This window comes from Pelodiscus sinensis, chromosome 1 (genome assembly GCF_049634645.1).
Source record: "Pelodiscus sinensis isolate JC-2024 chromosome 1, ASM4963464v1, whole genome shotgun sequence".
Taxonomy (NCBI): Eukaryota; Metazoa; Chordata; order Testudines; family Trionychidae; genus Pelodiscus; species Pelodiscus sinensis.
Window position 1 is genome coordinate 288143024 of NC_134711.1, and position 15382 is coordinate 288158405.

Genomic DNA, 15382 nt, shown 5'->3' on the forward strand with positions numbered 1-15382 from the left:
AACCTTAACATTCTTTAATGGATTTTGGGAGTATGAATATACAGAAAATCAGAGAATGGCCATTTTTTAAACCTAGATGTTTGCATAGCACTAGTATAAAAGACATCCTGTTTAGGTCCTAGTCAATACTGAAATACAAATAATATACTATGTATATTAATACACATACATACACATACACACACTTCAAGCGGAGTCCCAAGCCACATTCAAACCTGTTTTTCAACCATTTCAGTAACACTCTAAAGTTCAGTGTGTTTGTATTCTGGGGTTTTGATCTGGGTGCTATTAATTTGAATATAAAGGAGACATTTAGACCTCAAGGATCATTTTTGCTCCCACTTACACCAATGATGAAACTCTTACTGACGTAATGTGGAATTAGATGAGACTCTAATAGCCTGATGTAGAGTTGAGCAATTCTCCAGATGCTGAATGCCTCAAGGATAGGATTTGAAGGAGCCAACACTTTTTAGGATTGAGTTAATCAAGCCAGGATTATCAAAGGTATTTTTGTGCCTAATCCCCATTGATTTTGAGGATCTGGGCCATAATGACTTCTGGGTTTTGTTCAGTGCAAACAGCACAAGAAGTGCTATAATGGATGGGATAAGATGATCACAAGTTAATGGAAGTCTGAAATTGCGCTGATTCCTGACCTTTTGCCCCTGGTAGTTGGGGTAAAGTTCTTAGTTCCGCTGGAAGAGGGAGGGTTTTCTAGAATCAACTATTTGCTGGTCATTGTGATACTGATAATGTATCAGGCTAATGCTGCATTTCTAGGAAAGCTTATGCCAGAATGACAGAGTGATTTTTCAAATGCATGTATCCTGGAAAGGCATTGTTCCTCTGGCAAAAGACATTGCAGTGCAATGGGTTGGGGAGAGGAGAGAAAAACAGAAGCAAACCAAGAGTCCTTCCTCTGTCAAATGGAGAGAATGGAGTTTTTCTCTTTTGCAGTGACCATGCAGCTGCCCTCCTATCGCTGTGTGTGTAGTAAGGGTGCATTTGACCATGTAAATACTACAATTAAAATAAATGAATGTCTTCATACTTTTGCAGCCTTCACACACCAGGAGAAGGAGGTGAAGCTCTGTGCTCCTTATGAATTTCTGAGCAGGGGCAGGGATTGGCCAGCAGGAGTCCCTATTGCATGTGTCATTGAACCATCCAGAGCTTGAGTCTTTCACTTTTATCTCACAAAACAAGCAATTACTGCTTCTATGGCACTATTTTGGATTAGCTTCCCTATTACCAAAGGTAATGATACTACTGATAAAATCAGTCACAGTCCCATGCCAATTACTAACCTAATGTGATAATACCATTGAGGTAGTTTGTCTGCAACACACAGGCAAAGTGAAAAAAGCAGCATACTCTTACATTACTGTTTCCTAATAAAATCATCCTAAAGTTACAGTTTAGTGGTGGATGATTTAGCCTATTGAAACAGGCTTAAAAGCTATTTAATCTCATAGCTCTTCTCTTCTTGTATTATGGCAATAGGTAGTTTTGTAAGTTTTGAAGAAAAACTATTAGGCTGCTGCTTTTCAACCGTCTCTGCTGTGTAACAGGGATTACTAAGGATTTTGATCAAAATGACAAACTTCCAATACCTATCACAATAAACAGTGTCACAATTCAGTTTACATTTTCAAACTACTCATTAGAATAAAAAACAAATGTCTTGATATTTTGGTTGTTAATTGGTAAATGTTGCTAGCAGTTGAGTACCATTAACTCTATTCACTTTTCAGCCTCCTTAAGAAACACTTATTTCCACATTTCATAGTAGCTAATGAAATTTAAAAGATAAACATATAAATAAAGATCACAGTGGAAAGAAAATTATTTAAAATTGCAATGCTTCATTTAAAAAAATAAAAAAATAAGTAGAGGCAGGCTATTTTAAACAGAGAGTATCAAGATATTAATGTTTCTTTGCATATTTGCAGAGGAAATTAATTGACAGGAAGTTACTTCCCTAATAGAAACACTGAAAACTGTGTCAAAGACAACATTGATTCAAAAGAGAAATTATAAAACAATTCCATAAAAATCAAAGTGGTAAATTGCCACTTTGGACTGTTTAAAATGTCCATTCTTAGAAGTTAAAAGTTAATAAACACATACATATTTCATCTGTTCTTTATATACATTTACCTCTATAGTTATTTTTCACCTTGCATAGGGAGGTGGCAAGTGAATACCCTAAAACTAGCATATATTTACATTTTCCTTATCAAGCTGAAATAATAACAGTGTGCGCATACAATTTTTTAAAAGCTACTCAATACGTGTAATAGGTTAGACTAGTGATACCTACCATACAGTATGGTTAACATTGACACAGGCATGACAAGGAAACCCAACAGCATATCAGCTATTGCGAGTGACATTAGAAAATAATTAGTGGCATTCTGTAGCTTTTTCTCCAGTGACACAGCCATGATAACAAGAATATTTCCAGCAATGGTTAGAACAATCACAATAACTGTCAGCAGAGCTGGCCAGTTTTTCTCTGAAAGATGAAATAGTGAGGAATGGCACGGTGGAGTCACTCTACCGTCACATGAAAGATTAGTTAGGTTTTCGGAGTCCATAGTCAAATTAAACAGATGAGATGTATTAACCTCTCCAGGCCAAAAAACATTTTTGTAGAATCTTCTTTCATGATTTAATTGGATTAAAGAATTCACAGTTGGGTTCTCCTCATCACAAAGACTATCCATTGCTAAGTCTGAAACCGGGGCAGATGTACAGTGAAAAAACAAAAAATTATAACCCTTTGTCACCATCAGGCTTTATATTCCTCTGTTGTTCAAAGCTGAAGCTGATGAAAAGGAGGTACTCTTTATGATTGATTGTATTTTCATCTTTAACATAACACTGAGAAAATGGATGGAGTTATTCTGGATCCTCAGATACTTTTGTTTTCAGTTCCACTTGGAGTCCAATCGCTGCATATGTTAAAAAATCCAGTTGAAAAGCAAAACTCACAGGCTAGAAAATGTGGACTGGAGGCTTCAGAGAGGAAAAACATTGGCCAAAAAACTTTTGCATCCACCAGGATTCCCTTTTGTAGCTACATCCTATTGCTATTGGTAACTGTAATCACACAGTTTTAAACACAGCAGTATGAAAGTAGCTTGCTATACAAAGCAAGAGAACTCTTTGCACTCTGTATTAAGAAAGTTGATTAAAGATTCCATTCAGCATCTTAGTCTCACAATAATTAGATATGTTGTTACTTATAGTTCATCTTCGATATTACAGTTGATAGTCTCTGACTTCTGTCATATGACAATATCATTTTAAGTCTCATACCAAGATTACAAGTAATGTTCCATATTGATTTTAATATGTAATTGTAATAATTACTTTTTGGCCCAGCATGGCTTGAAAATAGAAATAAAATTATTATGTACTAACAGTTTTTAAAAATACAAGATAAGGCAAGACTTACATTGTACTTCAGAGCCCACACTCAAAGTGCATTAGAGTCACTTTATACCCTGATTTCTTGTATCCTTTACTGTGTTATCCACTTTTGTCTTCTTTCTTTTCAGTCTCTACAAAAATGATTTTGAGTACAGCTTTGTTGACTTCTACTCTGTATGTTAGAGTGATGCCAGTTCCTGTGCTGTGAATCTTGTTCTTTTCTTCTGAGAGATGGGCAGCTTGCTGTCTCTGTTCCTGTGCATCCCCCCCTCCCCAAGCTATATTTAAAATAATAACAATAACCATAGAGCCCACCTCCAAGTGACACGAAAGAAATCACACAAACTAGACGTAGCAGTCTCCACAAAGGGATTACTGATTTCAACAGGAATGTAATTTCTTGCTCACTGCCTTGTTCAGTTTGTCAGACCTCCCACTAGCTAGATGTCATAAACTGCAAGGTAGCAACAGCAAAAGAGGGCAGACCAAATAGGGTCTTTTTTATACATAAAACCCAGCTTTCTCGCTTTATCACTTTGAGGGCTTAGGGTTTTTTTTTTTTTTAATTATGATTTTCGTTTGTAAAGGATGCTGGGCAAAGCAGCTGCACGTGCTGATAATATTTCACAGGGTGAAGTTTTAAGAAAGGCAATAAATAAGCCTTGCAATGGTACATGCTGGTAAAATTGTAAACATGCAGATTTTTCTATCCTAAAGGTTGCAGCTTTTATGCTAACCCTAAGATGAATTACTAACATTTAGATTTTTATTATTTTATTTTTGGCTCTTCACTGATGTCATAAACAATTTGCCAAGATATATCTTCTGATAATAAATATAATACTTGTAACATATTATAATACATATATACTCTCCTGATGACCATACTGCATATATACCTGGATGTCATTTTTAATTTGTCAAGAGCATGATGTTACAATTAACCCCAATAAGCTGTGTGAAAGAGAAGCATCCTAAGTGAAGTAATCCAATCAGATAACACAATCTCAATGAAGAAGAGAAAATAAATGCTCTTCCAGGATTATTGCCTATTCCCTTGTAACATTGGTGCCAGGATGCCTGTGGGAAAACTAGCTAACAGATAATGAGACGTTTGAGAGTAACTGAGAATAATGTATGTGTTATATTGACAATAAAACAAGCTACCCATTGTTAGGGCCAATTACAACCTTACCAATATAAAACATCTCTCCCCACTCTTCTCTGTCTAAAGACTGAGCTCCTTCACCTTCTTCTATCTAGGTTCTTACCTTGCCTTTATCATCATGCTATCTGAATGCCTTACAATCATGGACCAATTTTATCCTCACAGCATGCTTTTTTACAAAAGGGAGACTGAGGCACAGAGTAGATTAAGTGTTTTGTTCAAGGTTGCACAAGAAGCCTGTAGCTGAGCTCTAATTTGCACTCAGCTCTTTTAAGTCATAACCCAGTATCTTAGCCCCAAGACGACCCTTCATTCCCACTTCCCTGTTTGGAAGTGCCACTGGGAATGTATTGATCCTCATTTTACATAAGAACATAAGAACGGCCGTACTGGGTCAGACCAAAGGTCCATCTAGCCCAGTAGCCTGTCTGCCGACAGTGGCCAACACCAGGTGCCCCAGAGAGGATGGACCGAAGATAATGATCAGCGATTTGTCTCCTGCCATCCTTCTCCAGCTTCTAACAAACAAGGCCAGGGACACCACTTCTATCCTCTGGCTAATAGCCCTTTATGGACCTAATCTCCATGAAATTATCTAGCTTCTCTTTAAACTCTGTTATAGTCCTAGCCTTCACAGCCTCCTCTGGCAAGGAGTTCCACAGGTTGACTATACGCTGTGTGAAGAAGAACTTTCTTTTATTAGTTCTAAACCTGCTACCCATTAATTTCATTTGGTGTCCTCTAGTTCTTCTTTTATGGGAACTAATAAATAACTTTTCTTTATCCACCCTCTCCACACCACTCATGATTTTATATACCTCTATCATATCCCCCCTCAGTCTCCTCTTTTCTAAACTGAAAAGTCCCAGTGGCTTTAGCCTCTCTTCATATGGGACCCGTTCCAAACCCCTTATCATTTTAGTTGCCCTTTTCTGAACTCCCCCTTCTTTTTGAAGGATTCTTTAGATTTTGAATCTAAAGATAACTTAGATTATTTATCTGAAGACCTCTGGCTTCCTTTACATTTGTTAAAATCATGCGAACTGTTCCCGTGTGGCAACAGAGAGCCTTTGTTAACGTGGATCTTGATGGAATCGAGGGTACTTGCACTTCTTGGAGACGCTCATCCTTCAGAAATTGGGCCTATATTTTGTCCTGGTAATAGAGGCCAAATTGTGTTGTAAGGACTACATAGAATTCACTGATTTCTAGTGTATGGCAACCTTCATGTTTCATACAGAAGAGTAACCTCTGGAAGCTAAGGGTCTGAACATGTAAACATTCATTTTGAAATGAGCAAACCTCCACTTAGGGGTGTTGGAATAATTTGCACAGTGGAGGTTCTGAGAACCATTGAACCAAACTGCAAGTTCTGTTTATAATGGAAACCACTTCAGGCCAGGGGGTGCAGTAGTGCCCCTAGTTCCAGCACGTATGGCTCCACTCAGCTAAAAGTAGAGCCCTTCTTACTTTAAATCTATGCAATAAACTTACAGTATTGACTACAGCTGCAAAACCCATCTGTTTTCTTGGATATTTTGGTAAGGTGTGGGTGGCATTTGGAGGCTTTTTTACTTTGATCTGGGTTGCTACTAAATTGGGATTTATTATGATTTTTATTAGTGGTTGTTGGAGCAGTCTATTCCTGTTGTTGTGGAGAACTGATAGCTGTGAATTACAAATTCTTACAATTACAAATCAAACCAAATAGTTAAATAGCACTGATATGTCTTCGCCATAATCTCCAGAGTGTAGTGAGTTTCTGTATCCCTAAACACCTTATTTCCTCTTTCTTTTGTACTGAGGGGAGATCATCAAAGGTTAGATGTTTCAGTTCAGAAAAAGTACTCTTAGGGATTGACTACACTACAGAGATGGACACAGCTGCAGTCGATCTTCTGGGGTGTGAATTTGAACTGAGAGTGCTCCCTTGTTGGTGCCAGTACTCCTGCTCCTTGCAAGGAGTAAGGGAAGTCAATACAAGTGTGTGCTTCCATTGACCTTCCGCTGTTTGGACATTGCAAAACCCAATTTAAAATACTTTGACTCCAGCTATATAATTAACATAGCTGGAGTTGTGTATCTTAAGTTGACTTTCCCCTTTACTGCATAAGAGGCCTTAAAGTTTTGCTTTCTTTTCTTCATATAATTGGACTCCAATTCATATGAGAACATTTTTATGAGGTTTTTGGCTAGTCACACTTCCAGCCTGGCCACAAATACCCCATAAACACTCTTTGTAATAGGATATTGACTCCTCCTCTTCTAATTTTGTCTGAAACCAGGAAATGCAGCAGAAAATACATACCTACAAGAAGTTAAATAAACTCTTCCAACCCCAAATGTTTGAATCGGTTTTATTTAATTATGGATTAAATTTTGGATCAGATATTCCTTTGTCCCGAATGATTCACTACTCCCTGCATTTTGGATTGATGTACACTATTTGTAATGTTGACTTGATAGATTGTTCCACATTCTGTTATTTATATACCTCAAAAAGTGTGCTGGTTATCCTAGCCCCCCTCCCCAACCAGTTCCTGCAGTGAACATATTAAAATTTAAGAGGAGACAAGACACCTAACAAACTAAAAAGAAAGTTTAAAAAGAAGAGGAAGTACAAGGAAATGTATTTAGGTAGTTATACGCACATCTTGGAGGGCTATATATTAATGAGCTTTCTTTTTTATTATTGTTCTGGGAATTCATTTCTAAAAGAAGTGAGTCTAGTTTTATGTATGCACTTTCTATAATTATTTGCTTGACATGTATATATTCTTGCTTCACATTCAGTCCTCAGTTATGGTTTATGACCTCTTGGGTTTTGTATACATGATGAAATTGACCAGCACAGTTGTAGAACAATAAAAACAGAGTAATCATTCCAGAATAAAGTCACTTTTATTCCAGAATAAAGTGTGAGCCCAAATGAGTAATATCAGAATAGCAATAGCATAATAGTTGTTATGCTTTAGCTTTGCTGATGAATTTCCCTTTTCAGGCAAGTTCTTGTATCTGTATCTGAAAAGGCTCAGCTCGCTAGCCAGAGTGCTACTTTGAATGGGCCAGAAACACTGAAGAAGGAGAAAAGGTCTGAACCAGGAGCATCGAAGGCAGTACACAATGGTGTCTGAGGATGGGCAGACCTGAGAATGAAAGGAGGCATGAGCTTCCCCTCCATCTGTAACAAAAATGTTTATTTTAGTATTGGTTAGAAGAATATAAGTATGATACATAATGATTTAATATATAATGACTTGCTTGTAAGTTCTGTATACTTCTATTTCACCCTGTCTCTCATAATTAAGCCTCAATTGGAGTATTGTCTCCAGTTTGGGCACCACATTTCAAGAAAGATGTGGAGAAATTGGAGAAGGTACAGAAAAGAGCAACAAAAATGATTAAAGGAGAAAGCATGAGCTATGAGGCAAGACTGAAGGAATTGGGCTTGTTTAGTTTGGAAAAAAGGAACCTGAGATGGAACATGATAGTGATTTTCAGGGATCTAAAAGGGTGACACAAAGGTGTGTGTGTGGGGAGGGAGGGGATATTGTTCTCCTTGGCATCTGAGAATAGGACAAGAAACAATGGGCTTAAATTGCAGCAAGGGAGGTTTAGGTTGGACAGTAGGAAAAATTTCCTAACTGTCAGGGTAGTTAAACACTGGAATAACTTGCCTAGGGAGGTTGTAGAATCTCTATTACTGGAGATATTTAAGAGTAGGTTAGACAGACATCTATCAGGGATTATCTAGACCATGGTTGGTCCTGCCATGAAGGCAGGAGACTGGACTTGATGCTCTCTCAAGGTCCCTTCAAGTTCTAGTATTCTATGATTAGACAATGTTTCCTGTAAGGTCTTGCTTCCCATTAGCATTACAAATTAAGCTGGACTCCTTGTCTGCATCACAAACGAAGTTGTGCAAGATTCCTTTCTTTCTGTTATTCCTTTAGTAACTATTAATCTTGTCTGAAACTCTGCAGAATTGTTTGGTGTAAGTGTAGGATGTGTGTAAGTGTGAAAGTATTTTCTCCAGTCATCTGAAGAAGTGGGCTGTGCCCACGAAAGCTCATGATTCCATCTTCATATTTTGTTAGTCTATAAAGCGCTACCAGACTATTTGTTGTTTTTTAAGTTTAAGAGATAATGAAGCTTGACCAAAAACATCAAAGGAAAAATTCTGATTTGGAAATATGTTGATGTTTTGTTTTGCTTTTTTAAAACTTGTAAATTAAACATTTAAAAATTCTGATGCTGTAGTATCTGATGACAACTGTAAATCCTCTTGCCCTTATTCTGGACTCCATGGGTGGATTACATCTCCTCTGATGCACCACAGCATCCTGGCAAGTTGTAGTTTCATGTTGAACTGACTTGCGAGAAAATATTTCAAGTCAGTTGAATAAACCAAATATTTTGATTCAGGTGAAACCAAGGGTAAAGGTAGTATTTTGGTTGGATTTTCCCAATTGAGAAATCAAATAATATCAGGAAAATAAATTTTTTCCACTGAAAATTTGATTTTGCAGAAACTGCATTTTCTTGGCAAAATATTATTTTAATAGAGATTTCCCAACCAGTTCTAGTGTGTAGCACTGTTCTATTTTTTTTTCAACCGTGTGTGGAATAAATTTTGTTAGTGCACCAAGGCAAGTGTGGATATGCACCGCCAGTAAAACACATGCTGCCAGCAGCTGTGGGCACTCTGCTAATCAGCGGGGTGACATTTGAATTTCCCTGGGTGGCTACCCATGTGCTCAGTTTACAGGGAACACTGGCTGAGGCATTGAATCATTTCTTGCTTACTGTTATAGGGACTAATTTTGCAGCCTTTATTTAGGGAAAGTTCTCTTAAAATCAAAGCTAGTTTTTCCATAGTGAAGAATGAAGGATCAGTCTCTTTGTCACATCTTTCAGGCTTTGAATATTAAATATCTATCTAAAGATAGTTTTCATATAACCAGGGGCCTGTGCACACATTTGAGTTACTAAAACACATTTTGCTTTAGCTAGTCTCATTTTAATTTAGGAAGAAACAGGTTGGCAGCTTGGCTTGTTCATTGAAAATGCAGTGATATGTTCTTATAATCTGAGTTACAGATCTGTCACTTTGCCTGAAGGTAAAATTTTATTTCATCCACACATATATCTCTGTCAGGCCTATGACATGAAGTCCCATGCTCCAGTATTAGTATCAGTATGTGCAGTGGTAATGTCTCTTTTGTTTCTTAATTGAAATAACCTTTAGTAGCCTCAAACAGAATTAATCATTCTCTATTTGATTTGCTCCAGTCTATTGTCCAAAGATGTAGCACCTCCTTTACTTGCCCCAAATTAATACTGGTCATTCTCCAACCCCTGAATCATCTGGAGAGTGCTCCAGTAAACAATGTTCTTTTAGTGTGATGATCAGAATTGCATGTAATATTGCAAATGTGGCATCATTAGAGTTTTCTACTGTATCAGACTAATTTGTGGGGATTCATACTTTACTATGTGCACCTCAGAAATGCTGCATGTTTTCCTCCACTCACTGTCCATTATAGAGAAAGGTCAGTGCACATTCACAACTATACCTCAACTTTTACTGATCAAGGAAAGCTACCTAAATAGTTTTGAATTTTTCTTCAACTCCTGTTAATTTGCTTGTGCTCTTTTGCAATTTGTATCTCTAATAGGTTCAACCAGCATTTAAATTATGCCCTTTTCAAGGTCAATGGATTTACCATAGTCAAAAAAAAGTAGTTCTAATATTTCAACTCACTGTTAACAATTTGTAGCCTCTATTTCTGGTAGTGCTTGCATATCTTTGGTTAATCAAAGCATATTCCATAAGGAATGCTGCACTTGGAATGCCAATGCCTTTGTAACTCACAAACCTGCTGGGTATGCATATGTTGCATTGTCCCATCCAGTGGCACTGAAACCATTCACAGAGGGAATGAGTCGTCTCTGCAACCTTAGCTATCAGCCAGCTGGCTTTTAGTTCCTGTAGTAGAAGCTCATGCATTAAGCTCCAGAGGTCCCAGGTTCACTTCTGCCTGCAGATGGCTGGGGTCTACTGGCCTTACAACTGCAGAAGAGCTGAAAGCAAAAATTGCTTTTAAGAGTTGCAGGGTTTGATGAATCCCTACTGATTTAGGCTGCAAAATAGCTGGTAGAAAAACAGGTGGAGTCTCCACATCTCACCTGCATGAGTAGTTCTGTGAGGGGAGGGGGAAGAGCCTGACAGTCTCTGCTATATTTCCTAAGGCAGTGTTAATAACTTTTACCACTATGCTGGACAGCTGTGCACCCATCAGCAAAGAAGGTGTTAAAGTTGCTTCACTCATTTGTAATTAAATTTCTCTTACAATTTGTTTTGTTTCTTTGAGAGATAATGTGTAAATACCAAGGATGGAGAGGAATTATTTAGCAAGGTGAAAAGAGGAAACACTAAGATGGGGAATACTTAAATGGAATATCGGGGAAAATTCTTGACAATATTTACCTAACTTTCAAAGAATCACCTAACAATGGATGAAACATATATTGCTTAGAAAAACTAAAACTAGATAGGACAAAACACTAGCTGACGTTGCAAGAAACAATCTTGTAGGTGTATCAATTAGATTGTTTAAAAACCTTTTTCTGTGGCTAATTTTTATGAAAATACAATGCTAAAATTTGACTTTCTTCCAGTGGTGTAAATGTAATATGCAACACTTAGAAACAGTCCCTCTAGGATGCTTTTGTTTAGTTTTCAATTCCTATTCTAACTCTTCCCGAAGTGGGGTTATCCTTTTGCAGGATGTTTTTATCCTAACCTGCTTTTCTAACCCTTTAAATATGGCAAAGCTAAAAACCCTGCAGCCCTGAAGTGGGCTTCTTAAAAACATCTGTTACATATTGAACTCATCTGCTTCAGTCTAGTAGGTAATGTGGTTATATTCTTCCTTTCTTATTGCTGAGAGGCATTTTTCCTATACATTAAATACACTGTTCTTTATATCTACTGAGACTGAAAATACTATGCACTGTATATCAATATAAATATCTGTTATCTGTGTTATATTTCCAAAGGCTTGGCATCATAGTCACTGGTAGTTGGTGGAGGTAGGATTGGTGCTGGCAATTTTTGTTTAATTAAATTTAATCAAGACTACTGTAATGGCCCATCCACAATGGGCCTGATCCTTTGTGTGGAACTAAATAAGAGCATGGGTTCCTTCTTACAAATCCCTTCCAGTGTTAAAGCAGGCTGACATGGGAACTCTGGATTGGGAGGAAGGCACAGATCTATAATAAATGGGGACTTCAATCAACATTATGCCTGAAAACTAATGGTCCTAAATTATGAGGTAAAATAAGATTTACCTGGCATTGCTTGTGTCCTTAATTCAATTAATTTTTGTGGTTTTGGAAAATAAAATGAAAATGTAAATGCTTCATTTAAATCATTGCTCTGGCATGGGACTTGGGATGAGGGGTTCAGTATACAGGCTGCCCTGGGGCGAGAGGACTACCCCAGCTTCACTGCAGCAGCAGGGGGCAGGCATGGTGAGAAGCATGTTTCCATGGCGACTGCAGCTCCAGCAGGTCCAGCTGGGGTAAAAATTTTAAAAAAATTATTAATGGAGATTGTCCATCTCCTAGAACTGGAAGGGACCTTGAAAGGTCATCCAGTCCAGTCCCCTGCCTTCACAGCAGGACCAAGTACCATCCCTGACAAAGAGGGGGGTAGAGGTGCATATCCCCCGATTAGGGCAGGTCCATATTTGTCTGCCACCTGAACAACCCAACTGGCATGAGGAATGCAGCCAACTGCACTTTCCCCTTACTTCATGATGAAGGGAAACAGCCAGCAATATTTCTGCATGAATATATGAATGGGAGGGGGGAAGTTTCATTCCCCTTGTTCTCCCTAAAGGGCATCTGAAGGTTAGGAAGCTAGAAGCTGAGGCAGACCTGGCTGGAGGAGTTGATGCACCAGCAGCCAGCCCCTTTCCCTTGGCTGGTGATTCTGTCTCTTTTCTGTATGGTTTTGTGGGAAGCAATCCCATTACAGCAACATCACATTTTCCTGGCACAACCAAACCCTTACCTCGCTTTAAGTTATGAGGGGAAAGTGTACTCCAAATTTGGTGGTCCTAGCTCTTACCATTTAGGAGTTCTTGAACAGACACATAGACATACAGAGAAATTCAAATACACAAAAGATAATATACTGAGTTTATTTATGTGAATGAGATTTTGTATCATCCATGCCACATAATCCATAGTATGATGCTTGACATAACATGATAATGCTTAGCACTTATGTTAAACTGTACCTGTTTCTTAAAATAACCAAAATGAAGGTTATTGGAGCTGCAAAAAGATATTAAAATATCGTTCTATCAAGGCATAGGTTATGACAATGAGCTGTCAGCTGGGAGGAAGAAAAAACATCCAAGCAGCTGACTCTAATTAACTAGGCTTCTCAGAGGCTGTTGGGAGTGGGAGGAGCCTGGGACCTCTCTAAGGGTGACCCAACTCACTTGAAATGAGACTTAGTGCATGCATCTAAGAAGACTGGAGGAAAATAGCTGTTATCATCATCACCTTTTTGAGAGGAAAATGTACTGAGAGGTAAGTGATTCTATGGGGAAATGGGATAAAAGACATTAGATGTAGATGATAAGCTGAATATTAGTATATGCCTTTCATAAAAGAATGTGTGGTCTCTCTAGTGTCCTTTCTCTGCTGCTCTGCATGGGATGGTCAGGTAATCCTGTCCCACTAGGCATCGACTTGATGATTTTTGGAGCTGTGGGATTGGAATCTTAGCCAGGGGATCAAATCAGCTTCATGGTCATTTGTGGAGCTCCCTAGAGCTTGACAGAGTCTACCAGTTGATACAGGCAAACTCAAGAGCATGTGATGTAGATGTTGCAGTCTCCGAATTAGTTAAATTTCTATCTACACATGTTCTAATAGAATATTAATGTTGTACTTCAAGAGTAATAGTTACACTTCATCAAAACACCTAAAAATAAATGTATTCTCCTACTGGTTAACAGTGAAATCCGTTAATTATCCCGTCTTCTTTTAGTTTGGAAATAGGTGTTCTTTATAGTGCAAATTAACACCCTTAAAGACTCTACTATGATTTCTCCCTCCCCTACCCCCCTTCTGGGAAGGTTATAGTAGTTGAAAACTTGAATCATTAAATAATTATTTATTATCTAGTTTTAAAATATAGTGCTTTCTCTGTATTTTAGTTCTTGGATACAGTTGGAATCAAAATGTTTACTTTACAATACCTGAAGCAATCAATCTAGCTGTGTAGGAATGACTGTAGGAAGTAAGTGGAGAACCACTAAAATATTATTCAGTGAATGTTATTATATTCATGAAAATGTTTAGACTTTATTGTATCACTCATCCCTGCTTTTCACAACGTTCTTTCTTTCCAGCTGGCATTGTGATCCTCCTCTACACAGCTACCTCTCTTTATCTACCTACAAAAACTCTGGTCATCTGAAGAAGTGGGCTGTGCCCAGGAAAGCTCATGATCCCATCTACATGTTTTGTTAGTCTATAAAGTGCTACCAGACCAGTTTTTGTTTTTTAAGTTTCTCTACCTTGACAGTTTTTGGTTATCCTCTGTGAGAAGAAACATGGAGACCTATTGTCATCGTGTAGTAGAGAAAGCAAGTGAGAGGCTTTATTGGTATATTAATGGGTTATAATTCATTTCTTCCTCTTGTGATGTCCTCCATTCTCGATTTCTGTTGTAGCAAGTACTCCAAAATCAACCTTTCATTGGCTTCCCCTATGCATGCTGGGACTGTTTGCGGTGGTCAAAGCAAAGAGGTCAGTAGCTCTCAATAAAGTAACAGCTCTCCAAAATTCTACTAATCTATGGTGGGCTTCCTTCTCTGTGCAGAGGGTTCGGACAAAGCCTGTTCCATTTAAATCCCACTCGAACCTTATTTAGTAATCTGAGTAGTGGCCTTTGTGTAGGTAGCTTGAATTGGACTGAATTTGACTCATAAACTCACTAGCCCTTTCTTTATGGATAAGCTATATTAGCACTGGATTTCCCATTTCATCAAAAATCTTGGTAAAACACAAATAGCCTTTCCACTTGGAAAGTAATAATGACATTTTCAATGCGTGTGTGTGTGTGTGGACATTACTGCAAGAAGCCTGGTTTATCTCCATTAAAGTGAATTGAGCCTGCCATCTCTTTCAGTTGTGATGGTTCAAAAGTCTTCAGTTGCTTATGTAAAGTAGGGTTAGAAGAATTGGCTTCCCTATTTAAAAGTAACAGAATTCTGAGAGTTAAGTCTTCTGATTTCTTTTAAATACAGGCAGTCCCCGGGTTACGTGGATCCGACTTACGTCATATTCCTACTTAAGAACGGGGTGAGGGAACCCCGAACTAGCTGCGCCCCCCCCAGCAGACCGCCGAGACGCGCTGCGGCGGTCCCGCCGCCCGCGTCCTCCACGGCGAGAAAAGCCGCTCCGCGTCTCCCTAGTCTGCTGGGGGGGGCTCCCCCAGCAGACCAGGGAGACGCGGAGAAAAGCCGCGGAGGACACGGGCGGAGGGACTGCGGCGCATCTCGGCAGTCCCGCCACCCGCGTCCTCCGTGGTGAGAAAAGCCTGGTCTGCTGGGGGTGGGGTGCAGCTAGTGTGCCCCCCCCCCCCAGCAGACCTGGCTTTTCTCGCCACTGGTCAGTTTCAGCAGTGGCTGAATCAGGACGCCTGGGTTAGAGCAGGTGGGGGGCTGCCGGGTTGGTCCCACA

The 15382-nt window shown here is 38.8% G+C and overlaps 1 protein-coding gene across 2 annotated transcripts in view; it reads right to left on the reverse strand.

Annotated features, from left to right (window-relative positions):
- Positions 1-3875, reverse strand: part of HTR2A (5-hydroxytryptamine receptor 2A) — a 52822-nt gene extending 48947 nt beyond the window's left edge. Inside the window, exon 1 of one of the 2 annotated variants that reach the window (XM_075919033.1) lies at positions 3467-3875. Coding sequence is in view for 1 of the 2 variants with exons in the window: in XM_006122966.4 (XP_006123028.2) it covers positions 2327-2798 (472 nt within the window). In the remaining variant the exon portion in view is untranslated. Of the gene's footprint in view, positions 1-2326 lie in introns of both variants that reach the window. The other variant, XM_006122966.4, reaches the window with a different exon arrangement.
- Positions 3876-15382: the final 11507 nt, after the last annotated feature.